This window comes from Chelonoidis abingdonii, chromosome 1, assembly GCF_003597395.2.
Source record: "Chelonoidis abingdonii isolate Lonesome George chromosome 1, CheloAbing_2.0, whole genome shotgun sequence".
Lineage (NCBI taxonomy): Eukaryota > Metazoa > Chordata > Testudines > Testudinidae > Chelonoidis > Chelonoidis abingdonii.
Genome location: NC_133769.1, coordinates 1,808,987 through 1,829,375, shown reverse-complemented (window position 1 = coordinate 1,829,375; position 20,389 = coordinate 1,808,987). Strand labels below are relative to the sequence as shown.

At 42.7% G+C, this 20,389-nt stretch overlaps 1 protein-coding gene across 1 annotated transcript; it reads right to left on the bottom strand.

Moving 5' to 3' along the window:
- Positions 1 to 1,448: 1,448 nt before the first annotated feature.
- LOC116825161 (carboxypeptidase A2-like) lies at positions 1,449 to 19,853 on the bottom strand. Its single transcript, XM_032780920.2, has 11 exons — positions 19,789 to 19,853; positions 16,564 to 16,645; positions 14,926 to 15,060; positions 13,211 to 13,309; positions 11,723 to 11,824; positions 10,718 to 10,819; positions 9,160 to 9,270; positions 7,610 to 7,700; positions 6,077 to 6,276; positions 2,026 to 2,110; positions 1,449 to 1,636 (listed from the first exon to the last, which is right to left on the bottom strand). The coding sequence occupies exons 1-11, from the start codon at positions 19,851 to 19,853 to the stop codon at positions 1,449 to 1,451; spliced, it is 1,260 nt and encodes a 419-aa protein (XP_032636811.1).
- Positions 19,854 to 20,389: the final 536 nt, after the last annotated feature.

Genomic DNA, 20,389 nt, shown 5'->3' with positions numbered 1-20,389 from the left:
CACCTCAGATGCAGCTGCATTTCAGAGATGGATAAGTGATATTACCCAGACCACATCTTCAAACCTGGTGCCTAAAGTTAGGTCCCCAAATCTAAATGTAGGCCCCTGAATAAGCTGACGTCAATTGTAAGTGCGCAGCAGCATTGAAAATCAGGCAGTGTTTATAACTGGGACCCCAAAGGTAGAAGATACTTTTGAAAATGTGGCCCTTAACCTTTCCGATCCTCAGTTTCCCAAGTGTAACAAGGGTGTTGTGAGGATTGATTAGCTTGTTGCAAAGAATAAGTGCTAATCCCTGCTGTCATTCAGTTCAAATATAAGGCCCTTGTTAGATCTCTCTGGGATACTAGCCGTCTCATAGACGGGACACCAGCAGGAGAGATGGTGCCAGGTCTGCAGAATCGCAGTTCTGAACACAGGTGAAGGAAATTAGTTTTATTTTCATTGCAAAAGAAGAAACTTTGAGGAAACCTAAGAAAGGTCAGGTGAAAAGTACAAACCAGATTGTCAACATGGATAGGAAGGCAGTTTAATACCGATACCGGGGATTTAGCAATTGGGAGACATAAGCTAAAAATTCAGATACTGGGAGTAACTGATAGAGGCTTGGACTGAAGTTGTTTCACACAGAGACAGATTTGCTGGAACCCAGACCAGGATGCTGTGCAACACGCATAGCCCATAGGACATATGTTTCCTCCTCTCCAACGCAAATAATTCCCATCTTCACTGAACCCACAAGCAGCCTCCTCCTGCAACATTGTAACTGTCCCACCACACTCCTGTCTCCACCCCAGTGCAGGTCCCCGCACTGGCCTCTTCACCTAGCTGGTAAATGGCCTGTATTTTTGCCTGACTGGTCACAATTACTAATAATTATGGCAGTCACATTTTTCACCCTATTCTGATGGAACCCTGGGGGAAGTATCACCTTTCTCTGCAGCATGGGGCTTGGGTCACTTGCAGAGTTAAACTAGTGTAAACGGTGGATTCTCTGTAACTTGAAACCTTTAAACCATGATTTGAGGACATCAGTAACTCAGCCAGAGGTTAGGGGTCTGTTACAGGAGTGGGTGGGCGAGGTTCTGCAATGTGCAGAGGTCAGACGAGATGAACCTGATGGTCCCTTCTGACCTTGAAGTCTACAAGTTTACTCTTGATTTAATCACAGGCTGCTACCTGTGTTTCTTTCTGAAGAACCACAAAAGGGTCTGTTACAGAATATTGGCCTGGTCCTAACATTTTGACACTGTGTAAGAATTCCAAAGATGGAAAAGCAAAGGCGGGGACAAGAGATGTGCAGCAAGGAATCTTTACAGACAGATGCATCTCACAGTAGTTGGACTGAATATACCACTACATTAGTACAAAGGAATCAGATTTGGGGTTTGTTTTCTAAATGACTGTTGGCTTCATTCTTTTTATACTGTTGATTTGCCTCCCTACTTCTATGATTGATTGTCTCGCACATGCTCCATGATCTTCAGCAGACCTAGCCAGGTCTCTTCTGCAGTAGGGATGATTTGACTGGCTGGCAGAAGGAAGCCATAGCGACCTGTGTCTCGCAACTCAAAGGCAAAGGAGTATTTGATGCCATAATCATAGGACCAGTCAATGCTGCCTCCACTGGCTTGGTCTGAAAAAGAGAGAGAAACCACACTGGGTGAGCTGGCTTGTGTCCAGATGCACCAACACTGGCTAGTAGATGGAGTCCCCTGGATATGAGTATGCTTGGCACCTTTCAGGATTGGGTCCTATATGACGAAGTAAAGGGGCTTACTAGGGCTGGGTGTGCACTACTCAGACGGCACTGAATTCCTGGGAGTGGGCCCTATAAAGGTAACACTGGTGTGGGTCAGACATTAGCTCAGCCTGTGGGGGATCAGTTGGCAATTAGTGAGGGATCCCATTGACCCACCAGTACAAGGATGGACCTTCTAGTGGGATGAAGTCCCCACCTTGAGGAGGGAGGATGGACCCTTCCCCCACTACAGCCCATCAAAGGCAGAACTGCTCAATACTTACAGATAGTTGAGCAAATGGTCCCAACTTTATAGGTCGTGCCATACAGTGAAGCCAGAGCACTGGCAGCTGCTTTCCCCACGGTATCCTAGAGGGATCATGGAAGAGTCAGGAAGAAGTCAGATTAGGAAGATTAAACCTTCAAACTAAAACAAGAGAGTTTCTACCCCAAGCCTCATTTAAGAAAATATCCAAATTGGTTTAGAGCCGACCCTCACCCACCAAAAATTAGTTGTACTGAATCTATTAATGTCTGAATTGCTGTATAGCTGGACACTAGCTGCAGCATCCACTATGTTTACAATATTTTGGGAGGTATCCTGGCTGGCAGTGGCCCGTACTATGTGCTTTAGAGGAAAGTGCAAGAAAGCCCTGTGGATAATCATAGTATAATCTCCCCACTGGGAAAGTTTCTTCCAAATTCCCATGAGTTAGTGGTTGGAGTATGGTTTGACGCATACGCGGTGTGCAGTTCTTAAAAATATTTATATTATTATTTTATCCTATCTAATGTAACTGTGGATGTTCCTCATACTTAAAGAGAACCAGAAAGTTGGGACTAGACCCAATGTGTGTGAGAGTCTTGTGTTGGGAACAGGGTGGTAAGACACCACCACAAGTAGTGATTTCAGTTTTAAAGATATTGTCTTCTTTTTCCTTGCATTAATCCCATCAAATAGAGTCCACTCTATGAGTCCTCTCCCTCCAAAATGATCTGTTCAATGTCTAACGAAAAGCTCATGCTCCAATACGTCTGTTAGTCTATAAGGTGCCACAGGACTCTTTGCTGCTTTTACAGATCCAGACTCTGATACTGTTCAATGTCCTATCCTTTGTCACACCACCTGCTAACAAATCTTCCTTTATAACATCCCATCACTTCTTGTGTTGGCCTCCCTGTCTTTTTCCTTCAGTCTTGATCTGTTGGGACTCTCCTACCCAGATTGCTGTCAGGACCAAACCATCTGAGCCTGCGCTCCCTCACAGCAAGACATGGGCTCAAAACAAGCAGAGGAAAACCAGAGTATATGCCATGTAATTTCAATCAAGTGAACACTGAAGAATTATCCTTGAAACTAGATGGTCAGACAATACCAAAAATGCAAAGTTTCAAGTATCTGGGTTCCAGAATCCAGGAAAATGGGGAAATGGAGGATCAGATTAGAGCTAGGATCAAATGGAGAGAGATAAGTGGTGCAGTACGTGACAGGAAGATACCAGTAAGATTAAGAGGCAAAGTCTATAAAACAGTGGTCCGTCCAGTTTTAACTTATGACACTGAGTGTTGGGCAACAAAGAAGAAACATGAGCCAATGATCGGTTCCACTATTATACGAATGTTGAGATGGATGCAGGGGCGGCTCTAGGCATTTTGCCTCCCCAAGCAAGGCAGGCAGGCTGCATTCGGCGGCTTGCCTGTGGGAGGTCCCTGGTCCTGAGGATTCGGCAGCCCGCCTGCGGGAGGTCCATCAAAGTCACGGGACCAGCAAACCTCCGCAGGCCTGCCACCGAAGGCAAGCTGTGTGCCGCCCTCGCGGCGACTGTCAGAGCTCCCCCCACGGCTTGCCGCCCCAGGCACGCGGTTGGCGTGCTGGTGCCTGGAGCCGTCACTGGATGGATGAGTGGTGTAAGCAAGAAAGACCACTTGAAGAAAGTGTATGTTAGAGTTATGTTAAAGTCACAACCATAAGCAAAACAATGAAGGAGGGAAGGATCAGATTTTAAAGATAGTGTATGGGGGTCAGAGTCTCATTCAATCACACTTGAGAAGCCACATTGAATTTAATGGAGTTGCTCTGGTCCATGTGAGGGGAGAATTTAGCCCATGATTATTGTCTTTAAAATGTCATTTAATACTTGGCTAACATTCAAAATGTGAAAGGCGCCTCTAGGATGATCAGATGTCTCGATTTTATAGGGACAGTCCTGATTTTTGGGTCTTTTTCTTAGGGTACGTCTACACTACGGGATTATTCTGATTTTACATAAAGCGGTTTTGTAAAACAGATTGTATAAAGTCGAGTGCACGGGGCCACACTAAGCACATTAATTCGGCGGTGTGCGTCCATGTACCGAGGCTAGCGTCAATTTCTGGAGCGTTGCACTGTGGGTGGCTATTCCATAGCTATCCCATAGTTCCCGCAGTCTTCCCCGCCCCTTGGAATTCTGTATTGAGATCCCAGTGCCTGATGGGGCAAACATCATTGTCGCGGGTGGTTCTGGGTAAATGTCGTCATTCATTCCTTCCTCCGGGAAAGCAACGGCAGACAATCATTTTTTGCCTTTTTTTCCCTGGATTGCCCTGGCAGACGCCATAGCACGGCAACCATGGAGCACCGTTCGCTTCTTTTTTACTGTCAGTATGGATGTATGGTGCCGTGACAGAGGTGTATACTCCAGCGCTATACAGCAGCATTTCATTTGCCTTTTGCAAGCAGAGACGTTATCAGTCGTTTGTCTGTCTGCTGTGCCTTGTAAGATTGGCAATGGAGTATGCTGGTTATTGTTCTTCATGTTCGTCTGCGTGTCTGGGTTGCCTGGCTGAGGTCGGCCGGGTGCAAAGACAAAATGAGGATGACCTCGGGTCGCATTCTCCTTTTGGTATCTCAATGAGAGTAGTTCCTGCCTTAGAATGTGCGGCATATACTAGAGAGACAGTGTATCAGACAGAGAGCCCAGTCCGCTTCTGTGTCAGATGCCGCAAAATGATGAGTGCATGGCATTCTAGGGGTTGTCCCTGCGCAGAACCCCCCATTGCTTCCTCGCTCCCCAACCTTCCTGGGCTTCGTCGGCAATGTCCCCCCCATTGTGTGTGAAGTATAAGATGAGGATAAGACACTGACTTCGTTCTGAGAATGGTAGGAGCAGCCTCAGTGCTTGATAGTCAGGCAGGCAGATTTTATTTACACATGAAAGGTGGCTGATGGAGCTCAGCCCAGTTGCTTGTGGCATGGTTACCACATCTTACCATTCCTTGGGGATGACGGGATCTTTCTATTTTACCCGGCACCCCGGCGCTCACCAGTGAGGCCGCAGGGCACTCGGGCTATCTTGACACGGATAGCAGTCATTACTTTACGTTGGCCACCGGGGCGGGGAGGGGTGTGGATATGTCTGTCCTGCCCCGCCGTCGCATCTACCAGCAGCTTCTAGTACACATGAAGTGACACGTGAAAAGTCAAGAAATGATTTCTTTCACTTTCTTTCACCTGCGGGGGGAGTGGGTCTTGTATAGCTTCACCTGGCGCCACCCAGACAATGTGTTGACCTCAGGCTTGGGCTCCGCAGATGCATACTTTGGGACTGCTTGTGGGTGTGGGATGCTGGAGTCGCCTCGTACCTCCTCCCTGCCTCATGAGCGTCATTTGATTCTTTGGTTTGTCCTTTACGTTGTCACAGCACTGTGCTGTGGACTCTGTATCATGGCCTGGAGATTTTTTTTCAAATGCTTTGGCATTTCGTCTTCTGTAACGGAGCTCTGATAGAACAGATTTGTCTCCCCATACAGTGATCAGTTCCAGTATCTCCCGAATGGTCCACGTTGGAGCTCTTTTTGGATTTGGGACTGCATGGCCTCCCGTGCTGATCAGAGCTCCACGCTGGACAAACAGGAAATGCAATTCAAAAGTTTGCGGGGCTTTTCCTGTTTACCTGGCCAGTGCATCCAAGTTCGGATTGCTGTCCAGAGCGGTCACAATGGTGCACTTTGGGATACCGCCCAGAGGCCAATACCGTCGATTTGCAGCCACACTAACCCTAATCCGATATGGTAATACCGATTTTAGAGCTACTCCTCTCGTTGGGGAGGAGTACAGAAATCGATTTAAAGAGCCCTTTATATCAATATAAAGGGCCTCGTTGTGTGGACAGGTACAGCGTTAAATCGGTTTAACACTGCTAAAATCTGTTTAAACGCATAGTGTAGACCAGGCCTCTTATAGGCTCCCTTTACCTCCCTCCCCCATCCCGATTTTTCACATTTGCTGTCTGGTCACCCTAGGCAACTCAATCAGGACAGAGAAAGGCTTAGGGTCAAGAAGCTGCTGTATCTCACCAGCTCATTGTAGTCAGCAGGGTTGGTGCACTTATACCCAAAGGGGAACAACAGAAGCTGAGAGTAGCTGTGAAGGGTGAGGAAGGCCTTGATCTTCCCATGGCTCTTGATAAAGTTTACGACATTTTTTACTTCCACTTCTGAGTTGGCGCTGGGTCCATGGTAAGACTCAGAGCAAGGGTTGGTACTGGCTCCAGGGCCTGTTGGTGCAAGTGAGGATCAAAGGTAAATCTGTAAAACTATAACTCAAGGGAATTCAATGCAGATTGACACAAAGATGAAGATGCCTAATACTGTTCAGTGAAAACTCTTTTCTCAGGGACAAGGCCCGACATACTGATAGATGACAGAAAAGTATTTCAAGAGAGTGAAAATTAGAAAAAGACAGATTGATAGATAACTCATGCCTTCTTTTGCTCCCTGACAATCAATCAAGAAATTACTCTTATGAAATATGATCACTGTCAGCTTTTACTATTTTATTTCTGAATCTCTTGTGATGTTGGCTTCTACATCCATTGGGCCAGATTCTGATCTCGGTAACCCCATTGTAAACCTGGAGTACTTCCGCTGGCTTCAGTAGAGTTACCCTGCATTTACACTAGTATAATAGAGATCAGAATCTGATCCATTAACTTTTGAGTATATAACATGTGAGCTGATAGACTTTTTTCTTCCAAGCTGATGCAGAAATGTCAGTTAATAATAACATGGGAAATTGAAAATAGTTATAGACTCATAGGCTTTAGGGTCAGAAGGGACCAATAGGATCATCTAGTCTGACCTCCTGCACAAAGTAGGCCACAGAATCCTACCCATCCACTTCTATAACAAACCCCTAACCTATGTCTGAGTTACTGAAGTCTTCAAATTGTGGTTTGAAGACCTCAAGCCGCAGAGAATCCACCAGCAAGTTGATCTTATCCATCTTAGTTTATTTAAAAAACAAACAAAAACAAATAGAATCCTTCCAGGCCTTTACCTGACTGTCTAGAAGCCAATAGTAGAGGGAGTCAGTGATTGATGTGACATCCTCAGCAGTGCATGCTGGGAGGGATGTCACATTGATGAAGGAGACATTGATCCAAGCAGAGCTAGACCATATTGAAACCTAAGCAAAAAATCCTTTGAACTAGTAAACGTGTTAGATGCCCTGTTTAGCCTGACATACTCTGGGCATTCAGCCCTATAATGGTACAAATGCCTATATTTTGCATATCACTTTTAAAAAGTCCTAGATTGTTCCCTTATGACTAGGTACATGCAGGAGCTCTGCCAGCCTTTTTGGCGACCTAGGCGGCGGAAGGTCCCGCCCCCGAAATGGTGCCCACGGCAGAGGTGGCAGAAGGTCCTGCCCCCAAAATACCGCTGCCACTGGGGGCGGCCGAACATCCAGCCACCACGGTCACCATCCCCCAAATGTTAGCGCCCTAGGCAACCACCTAGGTCACCTAATGGGTTGCGCTGGCCCTGGGAACATGGAAGGGAAACAGCTTCGGTAGTGACAACTGTAGATGAAAACTCTTCTTTTACCTCCAAAGCCTGCATCCCAGTTCCTATTTGGATCAACTCCAACGCACAGGCTCCCAGAATTCTTAGAACGTGTCTTCCGCCACATACGATTCTGAAATAAAGAAACATAATGGGTTCAAAAGGAGCAAAGCTTGGTGATTTCATTAAAGCTTCCAGTCAGAAATCGTTACTATTCACCTATAAGTGAAGCTCAGACTAGATTATGACAATTGGCCGTTCTGACCTTGGAATCTATGAATCCATAAGTGCAAGTGTCATAAACCAATAGTTAAGGGTTAATGTCTCTTTTACCTGTAAGGGGTTAACAAACAGTGAACCTGGAACACCTGACCAGAGGACCAATCAGGAGACAAGATACTTTAAAAATCTCGGTGGAGGGAAGTCTTTGTTTTGTGTGCTTTGTTCTTGTCTGTTGTTCTCTCTGGGATCTGAAGTGACCGGAGTACCTACAGGCCTCTAATTTAACTATTCTACTAGTAGTAAGTACAAGTAGAAAGGTGGTTAGTCTTTTTGATTGTTTTCTTTATTTTGCAAATGTGTATGTTGCTGGAAGAAATTGTATCTCTGTGCCATTTGTATGTAGCTGGGGGAGGATTCTCCCTACAGTGGTCTATACGCTGAAAGACCGCTGTAACAATTTACCATCTTGATTACAAGAGACAACTTTTTATGTTTTCTTTCTTTTATTAAAAGCTTTTCTTTTTTTAAGAACTAATTGATTTTTTGGTTATCTTGTGTAAGACCCCAGGGGAGGGAGTCTACACTCACCAGGGAATTGGTGGGAGAAAGGAGAGAAGTGGGGAGGAAAAATCTGCTCTCTGTGTTTATCTCTGTCTCTCTGTCTGGGAGAGAGGAGGGGGAGGGGGGAAAGGTGAATTTCCTCTTTGTTTTAGATTCACGGAGCTTGAATCTGTATGGCCTCTTGGTGAAGGGGAAAGAGGAGGGGGGAAGGTAACATTCCTCTCTGTTTTAAGATTCAAGAAGTTTGAATCACAGCGATCTTCCAGGGTAACCCCAGGGAGGGAAAGCCTGGGAGAGGCAACGGTGGGGGGAAAGGGTTTACTTTCCTTGTGTTAAGATCCAGGGGGGCTGGGTTTTGGGGGTCCCCTGGGAAGGTTTTGGGGGGACCAGAATGTACCAGGCACTGAAAGTCCTGGTTGGTGGCAGCGCTACAAGTACTAAGCTGGTAATTGACCTTAGAGGAATTCATGCTGGTACCCCATCTTTGGACGCTAAGGTTCAAAGTGGGGATTCATACCATGACAGCAAGAGAGAAGCCTAATGTGACTTCTGCTAGACTGGCAAGGGGGATGGACCAAGGGAAGCACTGGTGAATATCCAGGAGGGAACAATGATGGATTAGATGGCTAAGTAGGTCTCTGTGGTGACCCTACCCTAATGTGATTTACCTTTACAAGGCTAAATATGTGTCAGCTGAATGTGTTTTTCTAAAACAAAACTTTCCATTCTTTGATGGCATGGCAGATCACTGCCAGCTTCCAGAAGTGCCTAATTCTGTTTGGGGATGTAATCACACCGTGGTTACTCACGTTGGTATGAGTGAATGCATATCCATCAGGGTTTGTGACAACCAGCAGGAAAATGTCCATTCTGTTTAACAGGGAGGTGACGGATGGATTGTTTCCATACTCAGATGCAATCTAAGCAGAGATAAAATGCATTCCAACTTGCTTATCAGAGTCGCTTCTTCCCCAAATGCTCATACTGTAATAGTTATGTAATGGGGTTGGGTTAAGCAGGGTTGGGGTGTACAATACAGCTGCATTTCTCTGGTGACTTAGTCATTTTCCGCAAAATGTATGCTCTCATTTTAAAATAATTTAATTTTTTGGCCCTTTTGTTGGCAAACATAACTTTCCCAGTGCGACTCTTTCTTTCCGAGACTATAGACTGAAACAATAGCTCTGAAGGGTGTGAACCACCCTTATTCATTTCAGTGGAATGTGAGCCCTGAAACTTGATGACAAATAAGACACACTTTACAAGGTCCTGTCTTGTTGGTATGTCATCTATTGTATTGGTGTGACTGTCTCTAAACAATATGTAATTGTACAGGTGTAGGGTAGTGGTGATAGCACAGCATTGGGAGTCATGACTCCTGGATACTATTCTCAGTTCTGTCAGTGATTCACTGTGAGACCTCGGGCAAGTCATTTAACCTCTCTGTGCCTCAATTTCCCGTTAGTTATGAGGCTAGTAAGACTGACCTACCACAAAAAGGAGGTATTAGACTGAATAAATTGCAGTAAAGCCATCTGAGATCTTTAGATAAAAAGTGCTACAGACAAGTAACGCATTATTAACTGCATAAAAATCAATATAATTGATTCTGGGTTATGTTAGATCATTATAGAATACTTGCCATGCTAATATTGTACCTAATTCTGGCTGGGTTACAGTACATGCTCAAAGTAGAAAGAAAATAAAAATTTATGTATAAAAAAACATCTAGGGCCTGATTCTCTCCTGCCTTACATGACATGTAATCGTTTATTCCTGCACAAAATGAGTGCAAAATCACTGTAACACACTGAGAAGTCAGAATGGAGAATCAAGCCCTTGATCTGTGTAAAATATACTGCAGATTTATGAATAAGCTGTTTTCTCACAGTAGGTGTTGTTTTTTTTCTCAGAGGCAATAATGAATTAATGTCTCAATGTAGTGATAGGAGTCAGTGGGTTGCTGGAAGTGCAGATGAGACACAAAACTGAATTACTGACATTTGCTGTGAAAGATCCCATGTGACTTTTCGCAAGAGTTGGGCTATTAAATTTGATGTCCTGACCAAATTGCATTTTTCTGACCTAAAATTTCCCTTACAATTTAATTGTTTGCAGCATTTTTCACTACCTGTTTTAAATTTCAGTGCAGTGTTAAACAGCTGCCACTTTCCACCCAGAAGTGGGTGTATTTCATGGATGGGTGAAGCAATCCCTATAAACCTTGGTTGGCAAAGTACATACAGTAGACCATTCTGGTATCTTTCATGAAAGGTGCTGTATATAGGCAATGTATTCCTTTAAATGTTTTATCAATCAATAATAGTCAGGAGCCATCCCAGGAGAAAAGAAAGTCAATCCACTAACCTTTTGAGCTGTCCACAATGCAGTTGCCTGGGTGATCCATTCTCGGGAGTGGATACCAGCATCGAGCCAAATGGCAGAACGGCTGGTTCCTCCAGTGCTGAACTGCAAAATGAAACAGAAACTTTAAAAACACTCACTAGCGCAAGTTCTCTCACTTCCAATCCCACTCTTTTTTCCATCTGAAATATTGGAAATAATGGGAAAGCAATGGGTCTGAATGGCATAAAACTGGTGTAATGGAGTGGAGAATCAGGCCCCGTGATGGGATATTTGCCTTAATGCTGCTGGTAATCCTGCCAGATTTACCAGTTCATTGACCTAACATTGTCATTTGCAGTTTTTGCTACAGCATCTGCTCCCTGTCCTCCTCTGTTTCTGATGAGGAAGCCGCTGTGTACACACATCATATCTTCACCAGCCCACAAATGTGCTCATTATTCATATCTGTTGTTAAGTCAGCCAGGATCCTCCAAAAATTGAGGATATGTATCATCATTCTAAATGAGCATCTTTGGCACGGTGCCACCTAAGAGCTAAGTAAGCGACTCAATCTCACCCATGACAGAGGCTTTCCCATTTGGACCAACGTAAATTGAACAAAGCCAATATTTGGAATGCGTCAGGGTTTTTTTCTATTTTTGCAAACCAAGGCCCCAGTTTTTCAAAGGTACTGAAGTCCCTGAGGCATAAACACAAGGTTCTGATTATTTGCAGTGATTAAAGATCCCATAATACTTTTTTTGCAAGAGTCAGGGTGTTGGCCCAGGGTCCTGGCCAAATTCAAATGTGGATAATTCCATAAAGGTGCTTTCTGCAGTATCACCTTGGCAAAGTTATTTTTAAAAGGGGTTGCTCGGTTCTGCTGAACAGCTGTCCCATTAACGACCGGTGGTGGCGGCAGCTTAGTTAGTGGGTGGAGTGATTTCTCTCTTTAGATGCTCTGGGATGTTTTGGACACACAGGTGCTAGAGAAATGTAAAGTTGTTAAATGCACAGGAACAATACCTTGAGAATGTACATGGGCCGCTTTTCATAAGACTCTCCAATCTCCTGTTTGCTCACAAGGCTGGGGTACTCAGCTGCAAGATCATCCAATGCTGCATAAATCTAAAATTTAAAATAATGACAGAATTTATATGCTATCAAATATCGTTATGCTAATCCTTGTGTTGATGCGAGAGATTTCTCCTCTGTAGTGCTCGCTGCCTGCAGTCTGCCTGCATTTCTCCACCTTACTTTCCATTTACTTTCCATCATCACAAAACACCTCTCTTCTCTCTTGCCTGTACAGCTTCATTTTTCTCTCCTTCAGCTATTATCTATCTCTGAGGTGGAATTATCTAATTCTGCAGAGCGTTTTGGGGTGCAGTTTATAAAAAAGACCCTACACAAAAACAATTTGGACCACATATTTCTGAGAAGGGGATCCCCTCCTTCTTCACCCCTTTACTTCCAAATTTTTGCCCTCAAAAGTTCTGCATCACAGCAGACCTTTCTTAGCTGAGAAGGGCTAGAATTGGTTTTCTCTAAAGCCCCCCAACGTTGCTCTGTGTGTAGGTCAGAAAAGGGGGTTCCCTGTAGGGTATTATTTGATGCCATTCTCCCAAAGCAGGGACCTGAGTCCTCACTCCTTGGTATTGGGATAACAGACTGATCATTAGAGCAACATGGAAGATGGTCTGGCATCTCTGACACTGAACTCGCACAATGTTGGTCACAACCAATGTCACATGGAAGAAAGTTGTATAAAATCACTTTGCTGGTGCACTTAGAGTCTATCTCTGTTCTCATTCATGCCAAGGTAAATCTGCAGTTACTCCACAGAAGTCAATAGAGTTACACTGGTAAAAAAAAAAACAAAAAAAACAGCGTGAGATCCAAATCAGACATATTTTAATTTGATGAGACCATACACTTAGCATTTTTATTATCTAAAATAAGTGTGACATTCAATAGCTGTACATCAAGACACAGGAGGCCACATAATGCAGCAAAATAGGACCTTCAAGACATTGCTCCATCTAGTCTGGTACCCGGGTTCCTATAGCAGCAAAACAGACCATGCATACAACCAGACCTAACCTAACAATGTGGGAGCCCAGTGCTGGAATGGAGATGCTGCAGGCCTGGATTAAAGCACATTTATCGAGCTATGTGCGGGCCCCAAACTGGAATAACAAGGGTAACAAAATGAGAAGTATTGGCAGAACTGTGTGGAGAGGTTTGTTGAGCACCCGCTTGTAATAGTCCTACCTTTTAGCAACTGAGAGTAATCCCTCAGTGCGATGAGTCCTAAATAAACTCATTATAAAACACAACTGACCTACTTGTAATGGTATGAGATATTAAAACCGCTGTGGAGAATGCAGAAAGGAAGCCAAGAAGGAATGCAACATACGGTACTTATAAAGAATGTTTGAGTGGAGGTAACATGCAAAAGCAGGACAGAATTAAATAATCTCTCTCCCAAAGAGCTGAATTTGAAATACTTACAGATTCTAAGGGGTGGTAAGCTCCATAGTTGAAATTACTGGTGCCACGTTCCCTTCGTTGATTGTTGACCATCTCTTGTTTTTCTTCCTCTACTATGACCTAAACCAAGCAATTCAAATCTGTGAGGAAGGCCAACTTCTTCGGTAGGATTTTAATCAAGTGTCAGAATTGGGAAATGAAGTGGCGCACCCCACACAAGCTCTTGTAGAACTGATAAATGAAATTGTTTTTAATTGTTCACTTTATTAATGTAAGTTCTGTTCACCATTCACTACACTTGCCTGCATTGTAACTTCTGTTCACTGTTTGATTTTGTATTTCATATGACCTGGCATTGTGCCTCTCTCATACAACTTTGTATTAGAAAATTGGTAGAAAACTTTGTATCAAATGTTATAGCCCCTAAAGATAGTATAGTTAAAGTGAAAGAAACATGTGCCTTTTTGCTAGAAGTAGAATAAGATCTTCCCCCCACTCTGTAATCAATTGCCCCATTGACTGAATGAGGTGTGAATGAGTGAGGCTTGGAAGACACCCATCTCCAGACAGCTACAACAGTTGAAGAGGGAATGGAAGCCAGAGCAAAGGACAATACAACTTGTCAAGTGGGCCCAATAAAGAAAAGCAGACATATTGACGACCTCAGGGATTAGAAGCAAGCACCTTCTTTAGAAAACGCCCTCTTTGAGCAGCATTGGGACAACACCCAGAAAAAAAGCAGCACAAAGACCAACGGACACAGACCCAGATTTTGAATCTGGTCTGGATTTGCATAAGAGGGAAGCTGCTATAAATACAAGGTGTCTTGCAGAAGGACCCTGGGTCTCGTCTTGTCACCATCGGAGCATCGATCCGGATCGGCAGAAGCCCGGCTCCACCCCTCCCCCATCTAACTCACCTGGCCAGTGCAGTTAAGGGGAGCAACTAGTTGGTAACAACAGCAAGACGGAGTGTGTTTGTGTGTGTGTGTGTGTGTGTGAATGCATGACTGTAATATATCATATGCATATGATAGAGTATTAATTAATACCTGTATGACTAATAAATGTGGCGTTTTGCCTTAATCCCCCTGAAAAGATCCCGTATAGCACTTTGAGTACAACATCTGCCCCTGGTGTCAGACTCCAGACACAACTGCAGAACAGCTGGATGTTTCCACTAAACTCATCGGCAGTGAAATAGGTAACACTGTTGGCATTTAAATGGTCAACATTAAGTTTCGTTAAGCTGAATGAGAATAGTGTCAGAATTCCTGAAAAAGGAACAAGGTTGCTACTGCAAAGAGTTAACAGTGATTTAGCTGGTCTGTTGGAAATACTGCTTGTCAAGAGTCCCGCAGTTCAATGCCCAAGAGATATGTTTTTCTCACACTGTGATGTGGGGTTCTAGTAACTTGAGGGGAGCCAACGCCGTTCTTGGAAAATGTAGTCAGATTTTTAATAGCTAAATACAGGGTCTACAAAGAATAGTAAAAGGAAGCCTATCCATGTGGAAGGAAGAACTTAAAACAGACCCTGCATCACTGATCCGGTACCTGTTGTGAGATCTGTAGTTGGCTTTCACAAGATTTAGGGAAACCTGCATTGGTACAGGTAGGTTTATGAGAGGTAGGAATCTTTAGTGCTGTGTACTACTTCTACCATAAATAACATCAATGCGCATAAATTCAGGGCTTAGGGAGGTAAATCACGCATCAGTGAAGTACTTTTCTCTACCTGCAGGTCTTCAAGCAGGATAGAGTACTCGATGTGGTGGGACTCCAGGAAGACTTTGACTGGCTGGAGACTGGGAAAGGGGACTCGAATATCCACAGGAAGTGCTGGATTTGAGGGGTGTAGCCAGAAATCAAGCTGAAAAGAAGATAAACAATACAGATTAGGGAATCATTTCAGAAAAATGGACTTCGGGGAACATCTCTCAAGAAGCCCCGAAAATCTCTAACTCCCCCAAATTGGGATAACGCCTTTGGTTTTGCATCACTTCATACTTTAGCATATTCTATTATCTGAGACTCTCAAATTACTATATAAACAATCATCACTGGGCTTCACAACACCCTTGCAACATACAAGTATTACTGTCCTCACTTCACAAATATGGTAACAGAGGCCCTTGGAAAGACAAAAGCTGCCATTTTCATTGACTGCAACAGCACTTACGCAGCATAAGTGACAGGAGATTTAGTTCCAAATCTGTTATGACTGTCTTGTATTCTCCCCTTACCAGCTATAGTTTCAAGAAATGCTCCATATATAGATGATTATATGATACTATGTACATTGCTTTTGCTTCTTTTATAGTGTTGCATATTTTATCTTGCATGTATATAATACAAATAAATAAAATAGATTAATTTTAAGAGACGTTCTCATCAATGGTGATAAAATCTATAATGCCTAGTGTTTTATATCACGCTTATCTTCCTCATAAGACAACACATACATTAATTAATTATCATAATGCCAGTAGAAGACCAGTAATAACTATTATCATCCCTGTTTTAAAAGGAGGAAACTGAAACACAGAGGTTTAAAGTGACTTGCTTAAGGTCAGGTGCAATCAGACATAGGATTAGAACTCAGGAGTTCCTGTTTCCAGGATGGGGCTAAGACTACTAGATCATGCCTTTTATATTGAGCATGAACCAACAATGTGACACGCTTGTGAAAAAGACTAAATATCATGCTGGGGTAAATTAACAGAAATATCATATGTAACAATGGGAGGTAATTGTTCCACTCTGCTCAGCACTGTGAGGTCTCAGCTAGAGTGCTGTGTTCAGTTTTGGGCCCCACTCTTTAAGAAAGATGTGGACAAATTGGAGAGAGTCCAGAGGGGAGTGACAAAAAAAGATAAAACCTCACCTATGAGGAAAGTAAAAAAAAAACCTGGGCTTTTATTTAGTCTTGAGAAAAGAAGACCGAGTGAGGGGGGGATCTGATTGCAGTCTTTAAATATGTGAAGACCTGTTGCAAAGAGGACGATTATTAATTGTTCTCCATGTCCACTGAAAGTAGGACAGGAAGTAATCAGATTAATCTGCAGGAAGGGAGATTTAGGTTAGATATTAGGAAAAACCTTCTAATTACACGAGTAGTTAACACTGGACCAAGGACAGTTGCAGAATCCCGATCATTGGAACTTTTAAAGAATAAGTTAGACAAACACTTGTCAGAGTCCCCTCCAGCCCTACATTTTTATTATTCTATCCTATTATTGTTATTATTTATTTATGGTAGTTCCCACATTGTGACAAGCAATTTCCAAATAAAAAAAAGGAGGCACAATCACTGCCCTGGAGACCTCACAATCTGAAAGATTAACAAATGCCTGTAGGAAGTGTAATGACGCACCTGAAGATGCTCCAGTGTTTCTAACAGCTGTAGTTTGTTAATCTCTTCTTCACTGTTTGGCTTCACCCGAAGAACCTGGTCGCTACCAAAAATGAAATAAATCTTATCAAATGGGTTTATGGAAAATAGATTTTGTCAGATTAATTTTGCTGTTATTTTTTGATGAGATTACACATGTGGCTGATAATGGTAATAATGTGTTGAGTTTTATATACTTAAATTTCTGTAAGGCATTAGACTTGGCACTGCATGATATTTTGATTAAAAAATGAGCATGATACAAAATCACATATTAAATGGATTAAAAACTGACTAGCTAATAGGTTTCAAATTGTAACTGTAAACAGGAAATCAACACTGATATTTTAGTGGGGTCCAGCAGGGATCAGTTCTTGGTCCTATGGTATTGAATAGTTTTATCAATGACCTGGAAGAAAATATTCATTACTGATAAAGTTTGCAGATGACACAAAGATGTGGGTAGTGGTAAGGTATGAAAGAGGACAGGCCGCTGAAACAAACAATCTGGAATGCTTGGTGAGCTGAGAGCAATTGAACAATATATTTGTATTACAGCCAGTTGTAGGTCATATGACTAGGAAAAAAGAATGCAGCCCATACTTACAGGATGTGGGATTCTATCCTGGGAAGCAATGACTTTATAAGAGATTTGGGGGCCATGATCAGCTAAACATGAGCTCCCAGCATGATGCTAAAAGAGCTGTGATTCTTGACTATATAAACAGGGAACTATTGAGTGGGAATAGGGAGGTTCATATTACCTTTGTATTATTTGGCACTGAAGCGACCGCTTCTGGATACTATGTCCAATTCTGGAGTTCACAATTCAAGGAGTTTGAAAAATTGGAAAGGCTTCAGAGATGAGTCATGAGAATGATTAAGGAATTGGAAAACATACCTTACAGTGAGAGACTCCAGGAGTTCAATATATTTAGCTTACCAAATAAAAGATTAAGAGGTGAACTGATCACAGTTTATATGTACTGACGTGGAGAAGAGACATATGATAACAGAGGGCTCGTCAGTCTAGTATACAAAGGAATAACAATAATGGATGAATGGAAATTGAAGCTAGACAAATTCAGACTAGAAGCAAGGTGTAATTGTTTAACAGTGAGAGTATTTAACCATTGGAGCAACTTACTAAGGGTTGTGGTAGATTCTCCATCAATGGGCATTTTTAAATTAAGACTGGACCTTTTTCTAAAATATTTGCTGTACTTCAATCACAGCTACGGGACTTGAAGCATGAATTAATTGACCGGTGTCATGCAGGAGGAGAGACTAGATGATCACAATGGTCCCTTCTGACCTTGGAATCTATGAATCTATTAAATCAACTCTACAGTTTGATGTGATATATAATGCAGTTCTCCATTCTTGTCTCCAGTGTCAAAAGACAAGCGTCCCAAAGAACAATAATCTCATGAAAACTCAGTGCTGACAAGGTTCCGGGATGGACCAAAAGAGAGTCATTTTGCATTTGTTTTATTTAATCTTTCTTTCTCTCCCTTCTCCTCTTTGTATGTAATCTGTCTTCTTAAATTGTAAGATTTTCTGGGGCAAGGATTGTATCTTTGAATGTGTTTTATAACACCCAGAACAATGGGTCTCTGACTGGAGCCACTAGAAGCGACTGTAATATAAATATTAAATCATAATAATAATCATAGAGGCCAGTACAGGTTCCCGTGTTGCTCTGCTGTTACATCTGGGAGGTCTGCATCTCTGATAGTGCAAATCTGCCAGCCGAGTTGTGCTCTTATCTTAGCTAGTAATTACTTTTTTCTATTGTCCATTGGCTTCCAGTCATACAGTAGAAGCTTATATAGAACATATACAGCAGGGAAAACAGCTGCAGAGCAAGTTTCCCTTGCTAATATACCTCATTTTAAATCTGTGGGACCACCCTTAATGTGAGAGAGAAGTATCCAGCAATCCTTGGCCATTCTACTTAGACTGTCAAAAAAGTTGCAAATTATGTGTTAATTAAACAGGCTTTTGTGGTCTATGGATGTTTGTTCACTGGGATCTGGTGTCTGTTTCCCACATTCTAGCAGACATCCATCAGATTTTGTATTGTATTTTTGTCAAGTTCTTATACACTCAATGAGATTAAAAGGCAACGAGCTTAAAGCACATATTTTAATGCAATGTGTGAATAAACCTGTTGTAATCTCCCGCAGTAAGATATTATAATACAAATTGCTTAGTAAGGTTCTGAAAGAGATTAGACATTTATACCAAAAAAAAAAAAAAGAGAGAGAAAGAAAAGAATCTGCAGGAACACTACCTCAGATAAAAATGAACAGAGGCTATCAATCTTCATGCTTGAGGAACACAGTTGAAGCTGAGCTGTGCAAAACTTTGGGATTGGAAGGAACAACCCTTGCCCAGAATTGGGGTTAAACTCAGACTATTTTGCAAGGTTCATGAACGTTTAGAGCTACTCTTGGTCCACTTTTTAGTGAATTTGGGGCCAGATGAGGGTTCTGAATCAAAACCAGTTTCAACTAAGTTTCACTTTTCATTTTTGGGCTTCCTCAAAATTCAAAGCAAACCTCAAGGGATTGTAAACAAGAGATGGGCTTCAATCAGAACCCTGAATTTCAGAACCCCTGTGCTTTGGGCAAGTTTGGATCTGGAGCTTGATTTTAGTTCTCCTTATGGGACCCAATTTCTATAATGAGCCAAACCAAACTCATGGGTCCAAACATTCTCAAACTTTGTGGTGAGATTCAGATCCACTTCCAGATCCGTACTTTTGAGGCTGATCCCTGGCTCTATAAGCTAAAGCAAAATTCCAGGTAAACCTGAACGTTGGGGACAGTTGAATCAATCCACACTCCAAACTTTGTAGCATGATCCCAACTCTTTTGTGATCAAGCTAAGGAAATTGTTTCCTCAGACCCCTGAGAACCAAACTGCTGTTCCTTCTACAACACTAGATGTACAGTATAATTAAGTGCATTATGATTTTAGTCCTTCCTCTGGATCACTGCATATCAAAACAGCTTCATGATCCCTCTCAATAAAAGATCTGAGATGCACAGAAAAAGCCAAGGTGATATTTTGTGAAAACTAATTAGCTAATGAAAAGCAAAGTATGTGCCCAAAACTTTTCAATTAAGGTACTCAAAGATAAAAAGGTTTTAGAATAACGTGGTCTTTGAATCAGAAATCTTCTATTAAAATGTAACTCACCCAACAAATGTTTCTAGGCACCAGGAAGCCCCAGCAAGGGCACTGAAGAACAAAATCAGCCTCATGTTTGAAGGGTTAGCCAGAAACAGAAGACTGATGATCTAGCAAGCAAGGCCATATTTATATATGGGGCCTGACATGGCCCCCCTCTTCAACTAAAGTGGTATCTGAATCCCATATGATTGAATTCCCACATATGTCAAAACTCTCTAGGTAGTTGGGCAGATAAGGATGTAATTTCTCCTCTAAGGGTACTTTGCACTCTGATGTGATAATTGGGACTTGGCTGGGCCAAATTCAGCAAAGCTGGCACAGGAAGGTGTCAAGTTCAAAGCTTTGCCGGCAACGCTCTATGTGCCCTGGAGAGGAGATTCAGCCCTCAAGAAGCAGATGGTATTTCCCCCAGTGGTGCTGGAGGCAGCCTTAACGCCTGTTGGAAATGCGCAGGAGCTCTACTGCCATATGCTCTGCCCAGTCTAGCCCTACCCCCTTTCACAAGTATGGCTCACTTCTGTATTTCAGTGGCTCTGTTCCTGTAACTACGGTTGTTGCCATTTTTCCCTGTCACACCCTGGTACTCAGCAGAAGTTGCTTAGTTCCT

Excerpts from the sequence above, each read along its gene's own strand:
- LOC116825161 (XM_032780920.2), bottom strand. The coding sequence starts at position 19,853 with ATGAGGCTGATTTTGTTCTTCAGTGCCCTTGCTGGGGCTTCCTGGTGC. Across the intron at positions 11,825-13,210 it reads CTTACCACCCCTTAGAATCT|ATTTATGCAGCATTGGATGA; the intron begins GTAAGTATTTCA and ends TTTAAATTTTAG. Across the intron at positions 10,820-11,722 it reads GGCCCATGTACATTCTCAAG|TTCAGCACTGGAGGAACCAG; the intron begins GTATTGTTCCTG and ends TTCATTTTGCAG.